This window comes from Mus caroli, chromosome 16, assembly GCF_900094665.2.
Source record: "Mus caroli chromosome 16, CAROLI_EIJ_v1.1, whole genome shotgun sequence".
In the NCBI taxonomy this organism is placed as follows: domain Eukaryota; kingdom Metazoa; phylum Chordata; class Mammalia; order Rodentia; family Muridae; genus Mus; species Mus caroli.
In genome coordinates this window covers 65,985,940-66,007,111 of record NC_034585.1, presented here as the reverse complement: position 1 = coordinate 66,007,111, position 21,172 = coordinate 65,985,940, and the positions used below count along the sequence as shown (strand labels likewise).

The following is a 21,172-nucleotide window of genomic DNA, read 5'->3' as shown; positions in this document are numbered from 1 at the left end:
CTGCATGAGGTCCGGCCCCAGATATCTGGTATATATGTGCTTTTTGTTTGTTTTGTCTGCTTTCTTGTTGTTGCTGAATTAAATCTTGCTCCCTATACATCTTAAGTACCGGTCTCAGTGTCTTCTTGGGTGCGCGGCTGACCCGAGGCTTGAGTAAGTGCCTCCCTTTGGGAGTTTGGACTCTTTCAATTATTTTCAAGTCAAGTGACCCTGTGAAAATCCATACCACTGGGACAATCTTAGATACTGAATCTTAGGAATCTTATACATGTCCATACATACCTTAATATATATGGTTATTTTTAGATTATTAGATTTTCTTACATACTCCATAGTTAAGAATTTATGTAGAAATTATCTAAAGCCTTTTACCATATATTATATGTATTTATATTTATCCATTGTGTAAGTGTATGTGTTTAAATGACTTTTCATGAAGTCATTTAACCAGAGCTCATTTGCTTTTGTCATGACACATTTGGTTCACTTTTGACATGCCTGACCATTTGTTCTCATTAAAAGAATAGAATAATTCTTGGAAAATCCACATCTCTTCCCAGATAGGCTAAAGAGCTGAGAAATAAATTTCTTTCTTTCTTCTTCTTCTTTTTTTAATTAGATATTTTCTTTATTTACAGTTCAAATGTTATCCCCTTTCCTAGTTTCCCCTCCAAAAATCCCCAACTCCCTTCACCTTCCCCACTGCTCCCCAAACCACCCACTCCCAGGCATTCCCCTACAATGGGGCATAGAGCCTTCACAGGACCAAGGGCCTCTCCTCCCATTGATGACTGACTAGGCCATCCTCTGCTACATTTGTAGCTAGAGCCATGAGTCCCACCATGTCTTTTCTTTGATTGGTGGTTTAGTCCCGGGGAGCTCTGGGGGGTACAGGTTAGTTCATATTGTTGTTCCTCCTATGGGGCTGCAAACCCCTTCAGCTCCTTGGGTCCTTTCCCCAGCTCCTTCATTGGGGATCCTTTGCTTCAGAGCAGAGACTGAAGGAATGACCATCCAGAGACTGCCCCACCTGGGGATCCATCCCATAAACAACCACCAAACTCAGACACTATTGCATATATGCCAACAAGAGCTTGCTGACAGGAGCCTAATTATAGCTGTCTCCTGAGAGGCTCTGCCAGTGCCTGACAAAAACAGAAGTGGATGCTCACAGCCATCCATTGGAGAAATAACTTTCATTTTCATTTTTTATTCTAGCCATATGGCTTTTAGTTTATTTATTCAAACATGTACCATTGATGCTACATGTTGGTAATTTACAATGTGTTGAGATTTCTACATGTCTGCACTAAAATACTTATAATGTACGCATCCGTTCTAATTTACACAGTTTTATGGTTAGAGAGCAGCTCCCCTTGCCCACCTCTCGCCCTCCACTCTTCACGCTGTGGCTCTCTCCTAGTCTGTGTTCTTAGACATAAGTATTTAATTTGTTACATAAATCACAGAGCTTACAACGTAAGACCCTAAAGAAAGTTGAAAGATGAAAGATGGCCAATTCAGGAGTTGTGAGTTGAGTCTGGGCCTACTTTGCACTTCAACAAATTGCTATTTAAAGTTTAAAATAGTATATATGTTTAGGCGAATAATACCTTATTACAAGTACTTAAATATGTGACAGTGGGGATAACACATGAAATTCAGCAAGGGCAACAGTGTTCACATTTACTGTACTCACAGGCAGCAGAAGGAGGTAGAGTATGAGGCAGGGACTTTGCCAATGGTCTATGTGCACATTATGAACAAGAGCAGAAAACTGAAGAGCTATTATTTATAAAGCATGCCTCCTTCACTACAATAACAAATACATTTATTGCTCTAACTTGCTTAATATAGATATTCCCAAAAAATTCAAGATATTTATTGCCTTCATTTATAACCGAAAGAATGGGATTTCTATATTTTTGATAAAATGATAAAAACGGATCCTGGCACCGTGAATGAACACCTTGAATTCCAGCACTTGGGGGGCAGAGAAAGACAGAGCACTGTGAGTTTCAGGCCAGCTTGGTCCACATAGTAAGCTCCAAGACAGCTAGATCTACGTAGAGAAACTTTGCCACACATACATAGAAGACATTAAAATAGCTTTACATTGCTAACTGGTGCCTCCCATCCTGACTTCCTATATTTATTGAGAGTTGTAGGCGCAGTGAGAGTATTCAAATGTATGCACAAAATGAATGGGAACATACTCTCTGCTTGGCCTAATGCTTGAGGGAATACTAAGCACAAGGGAACTAAGTTTCCCATGCTTTATTGTGGCTTCACAGAGAAGGAGACACTTGAGTGGGAGCCTCTGAGGTGAGGTAAGTGTGAGGCAAAGTGTAAGACTGAAAGAAGTGGGCCTTTCCTAAAGGCAGAAGTACTATAGTGTTGAATAGAAGCTGGGTAAGGGAGGAAACAGGTCCTGCATGAGTGCCTTTGAGTGGCAAGCCTCAGCCAATAGAACTAGGTTGACAAGTTGATGCTTGCTCTTTAGAAATAGCTCATGCTGCAACAGAGGAGAGGCAGAAGAGGGACAAGTACCACCAGGGTGATCAATGAATGGGAGGAGACTTCTGTGTCTGAAGGAAAAGTGTAAAAGAAGAAAAAGTGCATGGAGAGAGCTATCACTGTAGATTAAAACCACTGCTCTTCTTATGATCAAAAGCTCATTAATACTTGCAACTCTATGTGACCAGTTGTACTGCAACTCAGAAGTATAATTTATAGACCTACAAAGTAAGTTTCAGATATTTTTCAAATCTGGATTTATGCATATACATGCATAGACAAATATATTCCCATACCGGTACATAACTATAACTGTTTGTAGTTAGAGATGCAACAGAATACAAAGAAAAAGGTAACTATTGACACAGAAGAAGAATGACTTTACCCATATTCATTTACCTGATCATGACTCTCTGCATAAGCCACACATTTCTCAAGGTAGCGTCGATTGGTGAGAGTATATACTATATTGCCCATATTCCAGTCTTCATCTTTAAATTCCTTAAGTAACTACATACAAGAGAGAAAATCAACTTATAAGCTTCAATCTGAAGGCATACATATTATTTCTAAACCATATGACATATAGATAGAGTGAGCGATATCCTTGTTTGTAGTTGTACTGAAAGAAAAACTTTATCTTCCAATCACATCAGCTACCAAGAATATTAACGGCAACCGGGCCAGGTAGTTATCTATCCATAAGGTATAAATAAGGCTAAAATGCCAGGCTTTATTCACATTCTGCTATATATCAGTCTATAAGGTTTAGTTCTGCACATGTAAATGGAAGAATATACCATGGATGTATGTGTGTCAGTGATAGGAGTTGTTTTGCGTACGTTTTCAATTGTACTTTGAGATTACTACCACTTTTTTATTACTTGTAATAACTGCAAGAGCATGATGGGTCGTCAATTTTGCTTCACTTCACTATTAGTTCACACTATGTTTTCCTGTAACTTTAACACACTAGCAAGAACACTTGCTAGTTTTTTAGGCTTGAATAAAAATGCCTTACCAGGAACAGCATTGTGTTCCACCCATAAACAATGATAATTAAAACAATTATTCCAGAGTGGAAATGCTAATTATCACAAAATAATTATTATCTTAATAGACCACACTGGTTTTCTTTCCACTTCATTTTCTTCGGCATGGCTTCTGCCCTTTAACCCTGCTGCGATGCCACTGACCTACCTCGACCTCAGAGAGCCAGCTCTTGGGTCAGTAATTGCTCTTTCTTAGATAAACACTTCTTGTACATGACACTGCTGACCCTCCGCTTTCATACGAATTGCTCTCTACTGGAGTCTACCACTGGGTACTTGATGTCTTATCTTTTCCAAGCTCCATGGATATCATGCAAATTTTTTTCCCTGCCTAGCTTCCTAAAGGGGAAGCTGCTTGAGTTTATGTTCTAAATTTGACTTCTCTATTATTCAATATTTTTTTTTCTGCTCAGGCCACCTCTTTGTTCAAAGAATCATAGAAACTTGCTTCTAAGCAAAACTGCAAGAAGGCCACATGGTCCCAGTTGTCTCTTATTCATGTCTTTGGTTATGTCCAAATCAAATCACATCTTGAAGGTTTTGGTATCTCAGAAGAGTATGCCGTGATGAATGAAGTCTGAAGATGAGATCATAACTGAGCAATACAGCCAGTTTCTAAAACTGTGGCCAATTGGCATGTAAATGGAAAACTCATGAAATTTTTTGGTAGCAGAGAAACGTAGTGAAATCTCCAGAGGATTTTGCTACGAGAAAATGCTAATCCAGGAAATTACAAATTAAATCATTCCATGTGTACCACATTTTGTAAAATACACCATAGAGGTGGAGACCACAACAGTCCTTGCTAGGGATTATGAAGTGATTAGCATATAAATACACAAACACACACACACACACACAGAAACATAAAGAGAGAAAGAGAGAGAAAGTGAGAGACTGATACAGAGAGACACAGAGAGGGAATAAAGAGAGGGATAGAGGGAACCAACATTAATTTAATTATTAAAATAAATAAAAGTACATTGAGAAGAAACTGTAGTTACCATCCAGATTACTCCATTTTACTGATTGAGATGTGGTAAGGATTACTGAATAAAGGCATAAGTGTCCAAGATTTGGTAAATGAAAGACCACATTCTGTAGTAAGTACAAGAAATTAAGTAATTTCTACATCATTAGATGATTATGAATAGGAATAAGTGTTTTGATAAAGTTCAATGTGTTTTAAGTGCAGACTACTAAAGTTTCACAAATCTATATTTATAAAGCAAAATTCCACTCAACATTTTATTAATATTAATTTCTCTTGACTGAATAATAGACATGTGAAAGCTTTGGAATACTTCTTCAACATTTTGAGAACCACCTTATTAAAAAAAAACCACAAGACTAATGCATTTGCAGGAGAATTAATAGTTCACCTATATCTGTAATTAATGGTCATGATTAATAAATACACTCAACAACAAAAATATCATATATGATATATGGAGACAAGAATCTTACTTGGATCCATTTATCTGGAATAGCCATTGCTAATCTGTAGTCAAAACCACCGCCTCCCTGGGAAGTTGGAGAACAGAGAGCCGGCATCCCTGATACATCCTAAAATCAAGTACATTAGAATGATCAGTATTCAAACACCTTTGATGACAGAAAAGCTTAGGGCAAAGAACTGAAGTTAACAAACAGAGGCATAGGTTTCTGAGTATTTTAATAAATATAATGATAAAAGCGATAGGGTGGCAAATTCATGTCTTAGTTCTCAATAAGACTTTTGTCTAATGTTTACACTCTAGTACAACACCCTATCTAAAAGGCTTCCCCTCCTTGCATTATCATCATCCTGAGAACATATAAAATAGCAAAAGTCTTTTCAAAAATAGTTTAATGTTTGAGGCTTAAAATAATTTTGTTTTTTTTTCTACAGGGTTTACCAAAAACCAAAATTCATATGCAATATATTTGCTATAACTCTCTCGCTATATCTAGCCTTGTGAGTACTAGCTCCCAAAGAAATAGAAAACACAGCAAATACAGAATAAAGTAGTAATGTGGCTTCACGTTAGAGGGTTGTACTGGAAAGGGTCACTGAGATCAGCTCCTGGATGTTTTCATTATCAGATACAGAAGTAAAGGCACACAGAGGTGAAGGAATCAAGAAAGAGAGGGACTTATTAATGGTGGAGTCATGGTTCAGACATCAAGGCTGTAGACAGAGTGCTTTCACCTGTCATGATACCCCTGGACTACTGATAAGTAAATATTAATCAAATAGACAACTGAGCTGAAAAATTGGGTATCCGGATACAGATGTACCGGAAGATATTTTTTGTGATAACAACAGCAAAACCCAAGCTAAATACCATCATTCTAACTTCAAGCTAGATTTCAAACAAGCCCTTCTCATCTGTCCAATTTCTGTGGCCAGTCTAACTTACTCTTAATGACCTCTTCCTTAGACTACACATTTTCAAATGGAGTTCTGCTATCTCCAATGCCTCTTTACAGTAACAAGCAGCATCCTATGAGATAATTTTCTTGGATTTTGTCCTGTAATAAAGCTCGAAATACAATAGTAGCAATATGAGTCTAATATTAGCTATTATGATTCTAATTCAATGGCATCATAAAACATTAAGCATTTGCTATACACCTTCCATCCCCGTATTCTATTTCTCTACTAGATGTTTATAAGATCCACAGTGGAGGAAGTGGCTTTTGCTAGCTAAAAATATTGCTTACCAGATAGCACAGAGGAGGTACTCAATAAATATTTGCTGAGTGAAGAGCTTGAAGGTGCTAGGCTGTACAAGATAAACAAGGTATCTTTATCCAACCTATCTATATGCATAAATGAGGACATAAATAAACATACCTACACATACCATGAAATGACAATACTTACCAGCCTGTATATGACAATTGACAAAAGCAATGAAAGGAGAGACTTGACTTACACCTTCCCACCAGTGTCCCATAAATCTTTAAGCTCTATATATTGTGTCTCCTTTTAAATATGTATTCTCTAGGCTTGTGACAAGTTGTGTCATTGTTCGAATTCTTCAATTTTAATAAAATGACATCATGCTCAGATATCTGAGGTGGTTCAAAAATTACTGTGTTGATAATCTACCCACAGAAAAGCTTAGGGAAAGAAATATTTGACTACACTGAGCTCTTAACTAATGTATCTCTTTCTTATACGAGACCAATATAAATAAATGTGTGATATGTTGAGATATAGCCAGGGGGAACTACAGTTCTTAGCCATAACACTATATTTCTTCACAGTGGTTTAAAGCTCATGATGGAAGCAGGATGGAGAAAGATCAACATGGCAGACATTTTAAAAGTTATACTTAGCAAATTAGAAGTGATGGTTTTACACATATTGTAGGTATTCAGTTCAATTTGCTGCTAAAAAAAAAAAAAATGGGATGAAAAATCTACTAAGTATCAAGCTCCTTATTAGATGCTGGGGCTATAGCCAAAGTATTTTGTAAAGAGTTACATTGTGCCAGGTGGTGGTGGCACACACCTTTAATCCCAGCACTTGGGAGGCAGAGGCAGGCGGATTTCTGAGTTCGAGGCTAGCCTGGTCTACAGAGTGAGTTCCAGCACAGCCAGGGCTATACAGAGAAACCCTGCCTTGAAAAAAACAAAAGAAAAAGAAAAGAAAAAAGAAAAAGAAAAGCACGGATAGCAGATTTGTCACAATCCCTAAGTCAGAATTCTAGAAAGCAATCCTATAAGCTCATGAGTTATTCCTGGTTTTCTTTTGAAAGTGAAATGCAAGTGGCCACTCTTTTCAATGTAAAATTATATACATACATACATACATACATACATACATACATACATACATAAAGGTAATATATCCCAACTCTAAAAGATACATGTCCACTGATACAGCATCTAAGAAGATTATGTGTTTTAAATTAAAATAAATCTAATAATTCTTTAAAAATCTAAAAAGTACTTTTGACAACTGACCAGGATGATAACTCATATAAAATATTTTAATTAATAAAATAACTGTGCAATGGTGGACATTTTCTTGGAAAGTTTTTATTATAGTTGTTAGTAATAAATTCAGATTGCTATCACATAAATTTATATACAATTCCATCACTTATTCATTGTACATCTCTTTAAAAAAAAAAAGTTCATGAAGATCAATTCTACATTTCGACGATCCTCCCACTAGACAGAAAAGCCATGTATTGAAATTGAAGCAGTTTTCAATTTGAGTAGAATAAATTGAAAGCACATCTTGTTTAAAAAAAAAAAATCTAAAACCAAGTCATATAAAGTAGGCTAAAGTCTGAGAGCTTCATTGGTAGAAACACTGATAATCAGACAAGCGCTCGCTCCCTGGATGATGAAACTATTTTACTTGAAATGAGTGGAAAGATCAATGTAACAATTTTAACTTTCATGTATTGAATAATTGCTTCTCTTTCTTCAGTATTCACTTTTCATTTATACTGTCATTAATTGTTTGTAGCGATTTGTCACATATATTATCTCTGATTTGGTTGTCACAAATATAATTGACATAATATTTTTTTGATGTTTGACAGATAAATTAAAATACTGTTTTTAAGAAGTCAAATGAAATTTAAAAATACCCTGCTGTTAAAAGGAATTCAGAACAAAGTAGAACTCTCAGCTCTGAGGGGAGTAGATACTGTGAACAGTACTGGGTGTTTTGTAGTTTGGGACTTGTGTAGTAATTGTCAATTATTCAGAGAAGACTTTTGAAAATATTACCAAATGTAATATGTAAAGGGGCTGACAGAAAAACAACCGCTTTCTATCTACAGTCAAACAATAGGGTCACATGAACTCGTTGGATACTACTGGGTCTGAGAAATGGTAGACAGAAAAGGCGATTGAGAAATCATCCATGCTATGAGAAGGAAACTCATTCCTGTAGATGGGAAGCTGGCAGGACAAAAGTAGTCTTTACCCTTGACTCTTCTTCAACACAGGATTATTATCCTATGTGTCCACAACTATAGTTCATATAGAAATTATTAGCATGCTAAACTCAATTTTAATAGTAATTTCAAATTAGAGGACTCTGAAAACCAAGGGGGATTTTAATATTAAATCTAAATTAGCAGAAGCATTTAACAAACTCCTTAATTTATCACATTTATCACCAAGAAGGGAATTGCCAATTATGGCTATACCGAATTATATCATTACAGCACAGCTTTGGGACAGTTAATCATGAACTTTTAGTAATCATGAATAACTAGGAAACATTTGGCAGCCTGAGAGCACTAACATAAACAAGAAAGGTAATCGCATCAGAACATGGAACGCTCAGAAAAGTGGGCAGGCAGTGATCCATGCCATCTCTAATGATTAAACCGGAAAATAAATAAATAAATAAATTGACAGATGCACATTAATATTCAATTCTTTTCACCACTGAAGGTCTCGGGGCAGAAGGACCTGTCCACTGATTAGGACATTTTACTTTCTAACCACTGGCATGTTCTTTCTAACAATGGAATAGTGACAAGTAATTAGTGTAAATTATCCCCTATTAGGAAAACAGTGAATTCCAAATAATGTGTCATCCTTACAAGCTAGTTGGACCATCGTCAGGGCATAAGTCCATTTTTGCAATTATTGATGACATGAGTTTAGCTATTCAAATACTGTATGCTAACAAAATATTCTCTATTAAAGGGGTGTTAAATGGGACCACTTCATTATAGACTTACCTCTGCTATTGTTATCGAGTCTGGGTACAACGTGTGAGCCAAATGATTTGCCAACATGAGATAGATCAAAGCATCTTCATCTACTTGTAGTCCAAAATATTCATTATAGTCACCCGAAAAACCTTGACCTGAGGAACAGGGAAAAAATGGAATATATTTTATGAATATGTAAATCCTAATCTAGGAAAACAAACCTCAAAGAGGGAGGGATGTGTTAATCTGAGAAAGTATAAGGACTTTACCACCTAAGAATATACTAACTCAGTATTTCTTGTTAATACTCAGAGGATCAGAAAATCCTGCAAACCAGTTTCTGTTTGAAAGAAACAAAACAAAGAGCATTTTAAAGATGTAATTTAATTCTAACTAAATTGTGTAGCAGTGAAATAAGTAGTGCAACACAGAAACTGAATGGTGTATGTCAAATTACAATGTATTTCTACCCTATCAGGGAACAGAAAAATGATGGGCATTTTTCTGAAAGAGTCAGTCATGGGTAGAGGAGGGCCTCAGTGGGCTTACCAGTCACTACTGAACCCTTGCTGTGGAGAATACAAGAAAGATTCATTGCCTATCAGTCTGTACCAGCCCCAACAGGCACAGGCACAGTCTCAATCCTGTGGTCAAACAGACAGCTCTGGTTAACCAAATGGCTTACAAACAAAGCCATGAATCTGGGAAAAGGTCTAGAGATGAAAAGAAATGGCTGGTAGCATGGGAAGGAGATGAGAGAGCTGCAGAGGAAACGGGTCAGGATGCACTCTCCACACATCAAAGAACACATTTCGTTAATACAAATATTGTTTTAATAGGAAGCCAATGTTAGGTTCTAGTTGGCCCCTTGGAGATGAACCAGAGCAAACGTAAACAGCACATTGAAAACTATTATTTACATTAAAGTGGCTGTGATTTGTGCACTACAGATTTGCTACATTGGTGAACACATTAGGCCTCAACTTCCGACGGCCTCCGCTGACCTACTTTTTACTTTGGTTAGAATGATTATACCATTCACTGTGTATTCACAATTACTTTATCTTCATACTGAATAACATGGAAACTTAACACTCTTCTTTGTCTCCGCCTCGCTCCCCCACTTCCTCCCCTGGTTCATTTACCTAAGCACTTTGCTTTGATGCTTGTTTTGTCTGGCCCATCTGCAGAACTCTGACATTTAAGGATAAGTTAACGTGTACCTATCAAAAATTATGCCTCAAGCTCTTCAACATACACATCTCAATGATCATTCTCTGTCAAACTTCCCAACTGATGATGCGATCATTCCTTTTCCTTTATAGTATGGAATAGAAAAAAAAAGTGCATCTACTTGAGTCATTCCAAAAACTTTTAAAAGTTATTCTTTTTATTATTATTATTATTGCTTTCAGGGGGATCATTGAGATGAACAGAGCAGGGCAGAGGGCGAGTTGATAGAGCTGGTTCTATCTGTATTATCACAGGTCCATCAGACTTACATGGTAAGCACGTTTACCTACTGAGCCAACTTGCTGGCCCAAGAGAATATGTACATATAGGTGTGTAGGGTTACTTATTATCTCAGTCAAATGAATCACATTTTTTTCTATGCACTATGAGTAGAATATGTCTGTGAGTTAGGGGTGCACATGGTGGGGGTGTTTTAAATTAATACTTGAACTGAGAGCCATGGCTTTCAATTAAATTATACACCAGCAGTATCGTACAAATAAACCCATCTATCAACCTGGATGTTAGAGGCCTCACATATATATGTCTTAAAATTGAAAGTTTGTATCCTCCAGTTAAAATTCCCTATTTTCTCCAGCTCCCTACCATTCAGCAACCAAAAGCGTAATAAAATTCATTTTGTTTACCTATGAATTCTGAATATATTACTTTGCTTTGGGCAGCAGGCAAGCATAAATTCAGACATTATTTTTCTTTTAATTCATGAAATAACTTAGTTTCTCTTCCTAGATCTCCTGATGATTTTCTCACCAAGTTTATAGATTAAACACTTCATCCTTATACTAATTACTTTATCACATATTTTAGCATCTATCTGCCCACTTGCTTTGTATTTTTAAGTTTTGATTTTTACATTCTAAAAGAACAAGATGAGATAAAGTAACTCAGAATTCTTTTCCTTATGATGTCTGAGGCTCCCTACTCAAGGAACATATTTTACATAACCCATAAATTGTTCATTTCCTCAGTATCTCAACCCTCTGGATCCCTCAGCCTTCAACAGAGGCAGTTTAAACTCAGAATTTCTATCTCTTGCCATGTTTGTCTTTGTCTCCCCCAAAACAGCTTCTCTCACCAATGGGGGCAGATTTCAGACAAGCCTGGAGTGTGAAAGTTGTAAGCTTTTTCCTGCAAGCAGTGCAGTGTCCTGACTAAGAGGAAACAGCAGTGGTCTCCAGTTTCCGCAACCCTCCCTAGAAGACACCTGTCAAGACTATCTACATATTTCTCCTCATTTGATTTTCTTCTTGGTAGTATGTATCCTGTATTTTTTTTTTACCATTTTTATTTCTTTTCTCTTTTTTAAGTTATTTTTTATTTGCACTCCAGATTTTATTACTGCCCATTCATCCCCCTCCCGACTGTTGCACATCCGTATGTCCTCCACACCTTCCTGTCTCAAGAAGGATGTTCCTGCCCCCATCCCCACCCCACCTGACCTCTAAACTCTCTGGGGCCTCAGGTGTTTTGAGAGTTAGGTGCATTATCTCTGACTGAACATAGACCTGGAAGTCCTCTACTGTATGTGTGTTGGGGGCCTCATATCAGCTGGTGTGTGCTGCCTGGTTGGTGGTCCAGTGTTTGAAAGATCTCTGGGGTCCAGATGAATTGAGACTGCTGTTCCTCCTACAGGGTTGCCCTCCTCCTCAAATTCTTTCTGCCTTTCCTAATTTCATATGCTATATTCTGATAGTGGTATCCACTCTCCCAACTCCTCTGAATTACTCTTCCCCTACCCTCCCATCCAGATCCACACCCTTTCCGTCACAGCTTAGAAAACAAAGAGACATCTAAAGAATGATTATAAGATTGAATAAAACAAAACCAAATAAATTAGAATAGGACAAAGCAAACAAACAACAAAGAGAAAGAAACAAAGTATAAGTACAAGAAAATCATGTACACAGAGACACACAGTCACACACACACACACACACACACACACACACACATACACACACAGAGTCCATAAAAATTCAAAATCAGAAGTCATAATATATTAACAAAGAACCTGCAAAGTTAAAAAGAAAATGCTGTGAGAATACACTATAAGACAGTTAGCTTTCAAGGATGGCAAAGAGCTGTGCTGGGTATCCATCTTAATCTATGTCGTCTCCAAAAATTAACCACGTGAAAATGAGAAAAAAAAATTAGTTTCTTCCAATGGAGTTCTACAGGGAACACAACCCCCTCAAAAAAGGCAGTCCTAATGGCCAGCAGTAGATGACCATAATGAATTTTTTAAAAGAATATACTAATCTTTGGTGTGAAATCCCATAGCTAAAAAATTATCATTCTGGAAAAAAAAACTGAGAGAGAAGATTAGCAGTCTGAGGTCAGTCTAGCATATCCAGCAGTCTTAAAAGCAAGAACAACAACAACAAAAAAAACAATATAAATGAAAATCAATTGTTTCCAGATCACATATTTGGGGAATTATGTTTCTGAGTTTAATTTTGTGCAACATTTAAAATGATGGCCTGATCAATACATCAATTTAATTAAAATCAAGTAAATGATATATATGTTTCTACATGTATAAAGTACAAAATATTCTCACTTATCATTTTTGTATCTGTTTGAATACAAATGATAAAAATATTTCTTAATACATCCCAAATGTGCTATGGTAAATGGTTTCTTTACATTTATTTTAAAAGCCATGACATTACTACTAATCCTTTATTCCTAAAAGACAGATAAAAATGGAAATCCCTTTGTTAGTTTTCCCTCTTACTAAATGATAGCAGCAGAAATGTCTACCCAAAATATGTAGACAATAGACAACTAAACATGAAGCTGCCAGCAACCACCACACCATTTTCTTAGGAGAACCCCAAGCCAGGTTCCAACTTAAGAATAAAAAAACTAAACCCATCCTTCACATCTGATTCAGGCACCTACCCATTCCGTGGTGATGATAGAGCATAGAGGTGACACCATCAAAACGGAAGCCATCAAAGCAGTACTCCTCCAACCACCATCTTATGTTCGACAGAAGGAATCTTAAAACTTCCCAGCTAAAATATTAGAGAAAAACACATTTAAGCATAATGCAACCAAGGTTTTCCTTAATTGCTATATAGCACGTGTTTGGATTATGGATTGGATTTATGTATCTATTTCAAGAAGCAGGATATTCAGGAGACATGTACTAAAAACACAAGAAAACATCCAATACCATTTGTATAGTACAAGTCATTGTAAAATGAAAATAGGTTAAATCCCTTTAGCCATAAAAGTTGTTCAAAATTTGAGGAAAATTATATTAAAAAAATAATAAAAAAGGTTTACAGGGCAGGAGCCTATACAGTCTTGTTCAGTGTTGTACCCTTGACAACCAGAAAGGCTCCTAGAGATGATATAGCTAAAAAAGAAAATGTCACTTATAACTCAATTTTAATCAAGATTTTTTTTCCTGGATTATATTATAAGAATTAGAAGAGGTTATTTAATTTTTTTTCTATTCTTTCTAGTATAGATTGGAGAGATGGCTTCAATGATGATCTTTCTAAAATCCTTGGCTGAAACTTCAAGCAGTTGTAATTCCAAAGAAGAAATAACTGATAAAAAAAAAAAGACTTAATCACACGATAAATAATATTACATTTACTAGATGCCCTTTGATAAAAGTAAAAATGAAAACGTAATTATAAAAATATTCACATGTTTCATAAAGTATACAACAAAGAGCCACACAACCATCAAAGCAGAAGGAAAAAGAACTGCATTACTCAATTAAAAACACCGCATGAAGCAAATCTATTTCGGACAACTGAAGAGAGGGCAACGTCAATTAGGGTTTCCTTCAGATGCTTGGCCATGGTTGAGTTCTCCATCTTATTACAACTATAGTTTTAAGACTTTAATACCTCATTTAGCTTAATGACAAAGCTGTAATTGTGTATACAAGTCTTTAACACAGCACAAATTTATGTATTTTTAAACCTTCTTCATATTAAAGCATAATCAGACAAAAGCAGAGATTAAGCCATCACAACCAACTCCAAAAGGAGAAATCTAACCTTCGGGAAGAGGTGAATACAGATGATAATACCTACTTGAAATAAGTTACCTTGAACTTTAAAAACTTACTGGGTACTTGAAAAATATTTGGAAAGGTAAACCCCGAAGTATGAGCAATGCTAAGTGCATGAAGGACAACCTGGGCATTCAAGAAGCTTAGATTAAATGTATAAAGATAAATTTCAAATTTTACTAACGCATGTTCATTTATTTTGTGAACGTGTATACACATATGGGTTCCATGTGTGTAAATCCAAGTGGAATTCACATATGGACAATGTGTAATTCTAAATTAATGTTCCATCTTAACTTTTTGGACCACGTTTTGATTTGAGTAAGAATGGCCTCTATAGGCTCATATAACTGAAGGCTTAGTCCTCAGCTGCTGAAATGGTTTGAGACAGACTGAGATGTGTGGTCCTCTTAAGAGGAGGTGTCTCACTGGAAGGAGGCTTAGAGATGGCGCAGCAGTTAAGTGCACTGACTCTTCTGAAGGTCCTGAGGTCAAATAACAGCAAGCACATGGTGGCTCCCGACCACCCTTAATGAGATCTGATGCCCTCTTCTGCAGTGTTTGAAGACAGCTACAGAGTACTTACATATAATAAATAAATACATCTTTAAAAAAAAAAAAACTAAAACAAAAAACAAAAACAGCATTCAACATTCCCAGCTAGCTCTGTCTGCTGCCTGCTTGTGACAAAGATAGAAAAGTTCCAGCCATGGCTTCAGTGTAATGCCTGCCCGCCTGCTGCCATACTCTTTGCAGTGTTGGTCATGGACTCTAACACTCTAGAATAATAAGCCCCAAATTAAATGCTTTCTTTATAAGTTCCCTGGTCCTGTTATTTCATTATAGCAATCGAAAAATAACTAAGATATATAAGATGTATCACTGAACATGGAATTGCCTGACTAGCTAGACTACTGAGCAAACAAGCCAAGGGAGTCCTCCAAACTGTGCCTCAGGAGGGTTAGAATTACAGATGCACTATATCAAGTTTTATATGAGTCCTGGCAATTAACTCAGGTCCTCTTTAAATCATCTCTCTAGCCCCTATTGTTTAAGATCATCATATTTTAAAAGGCAGAACTCAACACAAAGAGATGTTACAATTGTGCAATGATCAGATTATTTTGTATAGGAATATCCAGATCTACTTCTGGGATCCTTTAGTGAACTTAGTAAGCATTAGTTTTTTTGATTTTTGATTTACAGTAAAACTAACACGGGGTTTGGAGACATTTTATATATACTTTTTTACCCTCACACATGTCTATAGTTGTTTTAAAAGAAGGTTCAGTGCTGTATGAAAATGTCAAAGGGTTTGAATCGGTTATAGTTTTGCATGTTAATAAGTTTGAAAACACAGTTTTCAAAGCATGCATACATTTAAAATAATGTCATTACATTTAAATACTTATATTTTGTTAAAAGATGTGTGCCTAAGAGAGACCTGGGAGAGGGATATGGGAGAGGGATATGGGAGAGGGATATGGGAGACAGATATGGGAGGAGAGGGAGAGGATGAGGGGGAGGGGGAGGGGGAGGGAACATGTGTTTGTGCCTGTGTCTGCTGTCCCTGTCCCGCACACAGAGGCTAGTAAACTTCAGATCTCAAGGAGCCAGAATTGTTGTACAGTGTCAGGCTTGCAATGTGGTAGACATGCGGTGGTCCTAATAATTGTAGAACAAGAATTTATACACATTGAGACATGTCTCTAGCCCACATTTTCTGTTTGAATCTAAACACATTTTCTTTACTATAAGACACCTCAGGGTAAATACTTATTTAAATGATAAATCTCTTGACAGATGTACAAAAATATAAAACCATAAAAATACAATACCAACTGTCCCTAGGCCTTATGTGACATTCACTATTCTCTAGGTGAGGTAGGGTAAAGAGTATCTTATGTTTTTTTTACAAAAGTTTAATTTATGCAGATGCAGCAAATGCCTTCTAGGTCTTCCTAGCCTTTGTCCCTTCACACTCCTTATGCTAAAGACTTCTACTTATTTATATGACTGGCTTATACTAATGAACATCAATTTCAAGAGAAAAAAAATCACAAACTGAGTAATTTCAAAGGTAAAATAGATTCATATCAAATAAACTGCATTATAACATCTGTAAAGATAAAGGAAAATGAAAACCTGATCATGTGATATTGTATTTTGGAGACAAACAGAAGAGGAAAAGGATGTGAATTCAATCACTGAAAAGAAAGCAATTCTCTAGCTCAGATTTTTAACTAAGGGCAGAAGTAAGAAAAGTCGCCCTGATTTCTATTGATATAATAGTTTACCTAGTCATCTCTTGATCAAAAAGAACAACAAAGTGCTTTAACATATGAAAAGGAATAGCATGTCTGGGTATGACAATGTGCATAGACACTGTATTTGCATGGATTAAGAAAAAAGAAAAGCAATCCTATATTGTGATATTCCAAAACTAAGCAAATGACAACTGGATATCAAATTAGAAACTTCCAAAGGGTAAATTTAATTTTTAGATTTCTAGAGTAGTACTAACCCAAAGCAACGGAATCATTATCTATCTAAAAAGGAGAAATCAAATTTGTATTGGCTTCCAGATAATGTCATTATACTTTAAGAATCATTGATAAAATTAAATTTTGTGTCTCCTACAAAATAACAGACACAGACAATAAGCTCAAAAGAAAGATCTCTGATGCAAAAATTTAAAGTTAAGAGAAGCAAACAGAAAGCAAAAGTTGAGAAATTAAGTCTCTAAGGTCTGCTAGATAGCTTAGTTGGTAAAGTGCTCGGTACAAGCAAGAGGAACTGGGTTCAGTTGCAGAACCAATGTAAAATAGACAGGTGCCATGGCACATGACTTTAATCTGAGAGGATGGGAGGCAAACAAGGGGGATTCCTATATCTCAGCTTCTCTCTACATCAGGAGCCACAGGTCAGTGAAATAACCCGTCTCAAAAACAAAGACAGAAAATATCTGAGGAAGAATGCCTGAGGTTTTCTTCTAGCTTCAAAGTATATGAACATACATACATATGTTCAATCATCATACCAGTGAATACACACAGACACATACACACATACATGGAAGAGAGAGACAGAGAAACAGACAAAGAGACAGAGAGAGACAGATAGACAGACAGAGACAGAGTACTGTTACATTTCTGTAAACATTTACAACTAGATTATTATATTATGAATACAAGATTATTAATACTAGATTTTTCACTATTGATACTATATTATTAGGAGCAGTTAAATAAAAGTAATTAGCTTTATATGACTAACATTTTACAAATAGTTGAGTTTTGTTGCATGAGAAATGGGGTGCAAAGACAATCGGATATAAAAGAAAAGCAAATTTTAAAGAATGCCCCATTACTGTGGTCCAGATGTGTGTATTATCTTACCATGACACATCTAGACAATAAATTCACTGGCCTGGTGAAACTAAGTTGAAACATATTGATTATACTCAGGTCAGTAAGTCCGGAATTAGAAAAGTTCACAGAGAGAATCAGGGAGAATAATGAGTCTACAGATCAAGTACCCAAGTTCATGTATTTGCATGTGCCGAATGTAGAGCTCACTGTGGAAAAAAGTCAGATCATGGAGTGTTACTATGGTACCAGGATGAAGATGTGGCTTTCTTTATGTTTGGCTTTAATATGTAAACATTCAATTTGATATAGAATATGCATTTGCTTATTACATAAAAACATTTATCTCAGTTCACTGAGCCCAAATCTTAAGAGAATAGATTCGAGAGTTCTAAAGACCACCTGCAAAGTTCAAAGAGTGAAAAATGAGCTTCAGTAGAAGATGTAGAATATAGACACACTGATGGATAGCCAAGATTTTTTTACCATAAATATATAAAACAGTCTCAGCCAGGGAAATGATTTGCTTGGCATCATCCAAGTTAAATCAATACCAAATATATGCAGGTTGTGTTCAAGGACCCAGTATCACAGTACATATGACGTCTAGACATCTACAAATAAAAAAAGCAGGTGTTCAACATAATCACATTGTACAGAGACTATACAAACAGACTCTGCTCCTAGTCCTAGAAACAGTAAAACCCTTCCTACACATTGAATTTTAGTCAATAACGCAGGGCTAGTCTTGCCAGCAGGTGTTTCTCAAGACAACCATCTTATTTATGAATTATGTCATTTTCTTTTGTTCTACAGGACCAGAACCTAACTTTGACCAGATAAGTATTAAATAATTAGGGATACTACTCCGGGTGGAAAAGCAAGCATTATTTAATAACAGTTTAAAGATATGCAGACACCAAGATCAACCAAAGGGACTCTAAATATCTAGGTGAGGTTCTGAACTAACCTTCCCAGGATTCATATGGGCAGTGAAGACATTATTGTCACACAGGAATGGACTAGTCTGTGAAATCTACAATCTGTATTCTCAGTGGACCACTTGGACAAGTTTAAATGAATATGTCATGACTGACTATAGAGATTTATGAAGGATAACTTATCCTATGTGTCTAGAATTTTCAAATTTAGTAATGAAAATTTCTATTTTTTCTATCGTTCTAGAGTAGAGAGGAAAGGGGGTGGGGTTTGTATGCTTTCTGGGGACATAAGTGAACTCACTCTTCTCAACTGAACAGTTTCCTTGAGTCACAGAATAGAAAGTGTCTGGCAAATGGTAGGATAAAAATTTCAATTAACTTTTTTCTACCTCAAAATGTCTTCAGACAGCTCATAACTCAGTTTATATATCCAGTCGACTAGAATCCCAGAAAGATATAAAGGAGAATTTCCCAGGCCAGTATTGTTCTGGAGTATTTCGACGTGTAAGGTCAGGCTTTGATTATCAGATTATCTTCATGATGTAAGGCTTTTAACCCTGCCCTGATCAGCCATGGTGATGAAACATAATGTCTGCACCATCACAAGAATTAGATAGTGCTCTTTAGCCTGTGCCAAATGTATCTCAGTGGCCAGCATCAAAGCACTAGAGAGGGGGTGAAATTCAGTTACTGCTCCCATACACCAAACTATCCATCCATGAATGAATCATACCTTCTCTTATTTGAGTAACTCACCGCAATTTCACTTAAATGGAGTTTAAGCATGGTTTTAGACATGTTTTAAATATTTAGCTTTAAAAATCCAGAAAAATGTATAGAAGCAAAGCTGGCATTCTTGTTACTCATCAGCTACTGAAATGTTAAATCATACATATCTCATATTTAAACTGAACGCATAGATGATGATCTATACACTTAAGAATAGCAAGTAATCAAAATAACCAGGATTCCAATCGGTTTAGATGGTTGGAACCATCAGTCTTTAATCAAGTAATGAGATTTATTAAGGAAATTTTTGACATGCACAGATAATTCCAATATTAAGATTTTTACAAAATATCTGTAAACTCAAAATTGTTGATTGTCTCACAGTCTGCCAATAAACTTTCTAATGAAATAAAACACAGCCAAATTTTCTTGGCAAGCAAGTGTAATCAGACATAATGACATTTATTTAATTAAATCACATTTTGTAACTCAAATCTATTTGCCTAATGTCCTATTTATTTGTGTTCCAGAATAATGTATAAAGTTTTCAAAATAAGCAACTTAGGTCAACAGATGTTGCTAAATGTATTAATGTGATATACTAATAACTATAAAATATTATTAAACAGTGGCTAAGTCACACAAAAACAAAGATAGCCTACTGGTCTTAGCTGTTCTTCAGGCCATGGGGATGCACAGCTATTAAAGAATAAATCATAAAAGCATGAAACAAAATCCTTGATGTTCTGATTTGTATTTAAAATTCAAAACTAAGGCAACTGAGTAGACTTGAGGAAACACGGTTCTCTGAGATTTTTCTTTCTTTGTAGCATAATATTTTATTTGGGAAGTTGATACATCTGCACAGAATAATTTAACAGTATTTACCCAATATCCACCCACATAATTTTCCTAGATCCAATTGCCACCATCCAGGGACCCTCAACCTTCTATCCTCTTTTACATTTTTTATTGGATATTTTCTTTATTTACATTTCCAATGTTATCACCTTTCTCGGTCCCTCCCCTCCTGGAAACCCTTCTATCTCATCCATCCTCCACCTGCTTCTATGAGTGTGTTCCTCCACCCGCCCACCCACTCCTACCTCCCCGCCCTCGATTCCCCTACACTGGGGCATCTAGAGGCCCTGCCAGAGCCTTACAAATACAGAGGTAGATACTTGCAGTGAACCATTGGACTGAGCACGACTTCCCCAATGGAGGAGTTAGAGAAAGGACTAAAGGAACTGAAGAGCTTTGCAATCCCATAGGAAGAACAACAATATCAAACAACCAGATCACCCACCCCTACACCAGAGCTCCCAGAGACTAAGCTACCAACCAAAGAGTGCACATGGAGGGATCCATGGCTCCAGTTGAATATGTAGCAGAGGATGGCCTTGTCAGGAACCAATGGGAGGAGAGGCCCTTGATCCTATGAAGGCTCAATAGATGCCTCTTTTACATTTTTATAATTGGCTGGGTCCAATTTGAACCACTTGTATACTCATGGCTGTAGGGGCACCATTGGAGAATGAATGGTTCACCTACCAGAGACTATGCCCTTAATGAAAACTGACTGTTCCACCCCCAG

At 36.4% G+C, this 21,172-nt stretch overlaps 1 protein-coding gene across 1 annotated transcript in view; it reads right to left on the bottom strand.

Annotated features, from left to right (window-relative positions):
• Positions 1–21,172, bottom strand: part of Gbe1 (1,4-alpha-glucan branching enzyme 1) — a 232,374-nt gene that overhangs the window by 65,388 nt on the left and 145,814 nt on the right. Inside the window, exons 8-11 of the mRNA XM_021184815.1 lie at positions 13,406–13,521; positions 9,275–9,402; positions 5,037–5,135; positions 2,917–3,027 (exon numbers count right to left, since the gene is read on the bottom strand). Coding sequence (XP_021040474.1) covers positions 2,917–3,027; positions 5,037–5,135; positions 9,275–9,402; positions 13,406–13,521 — 454 coding nt within the window. The remainder of the gene's footprint in view (positions 1–2,916; positions 3,028–5,036; positions 5,136–9,274; positions 9,403–13,405; positions 13,522–21,172) is intronic.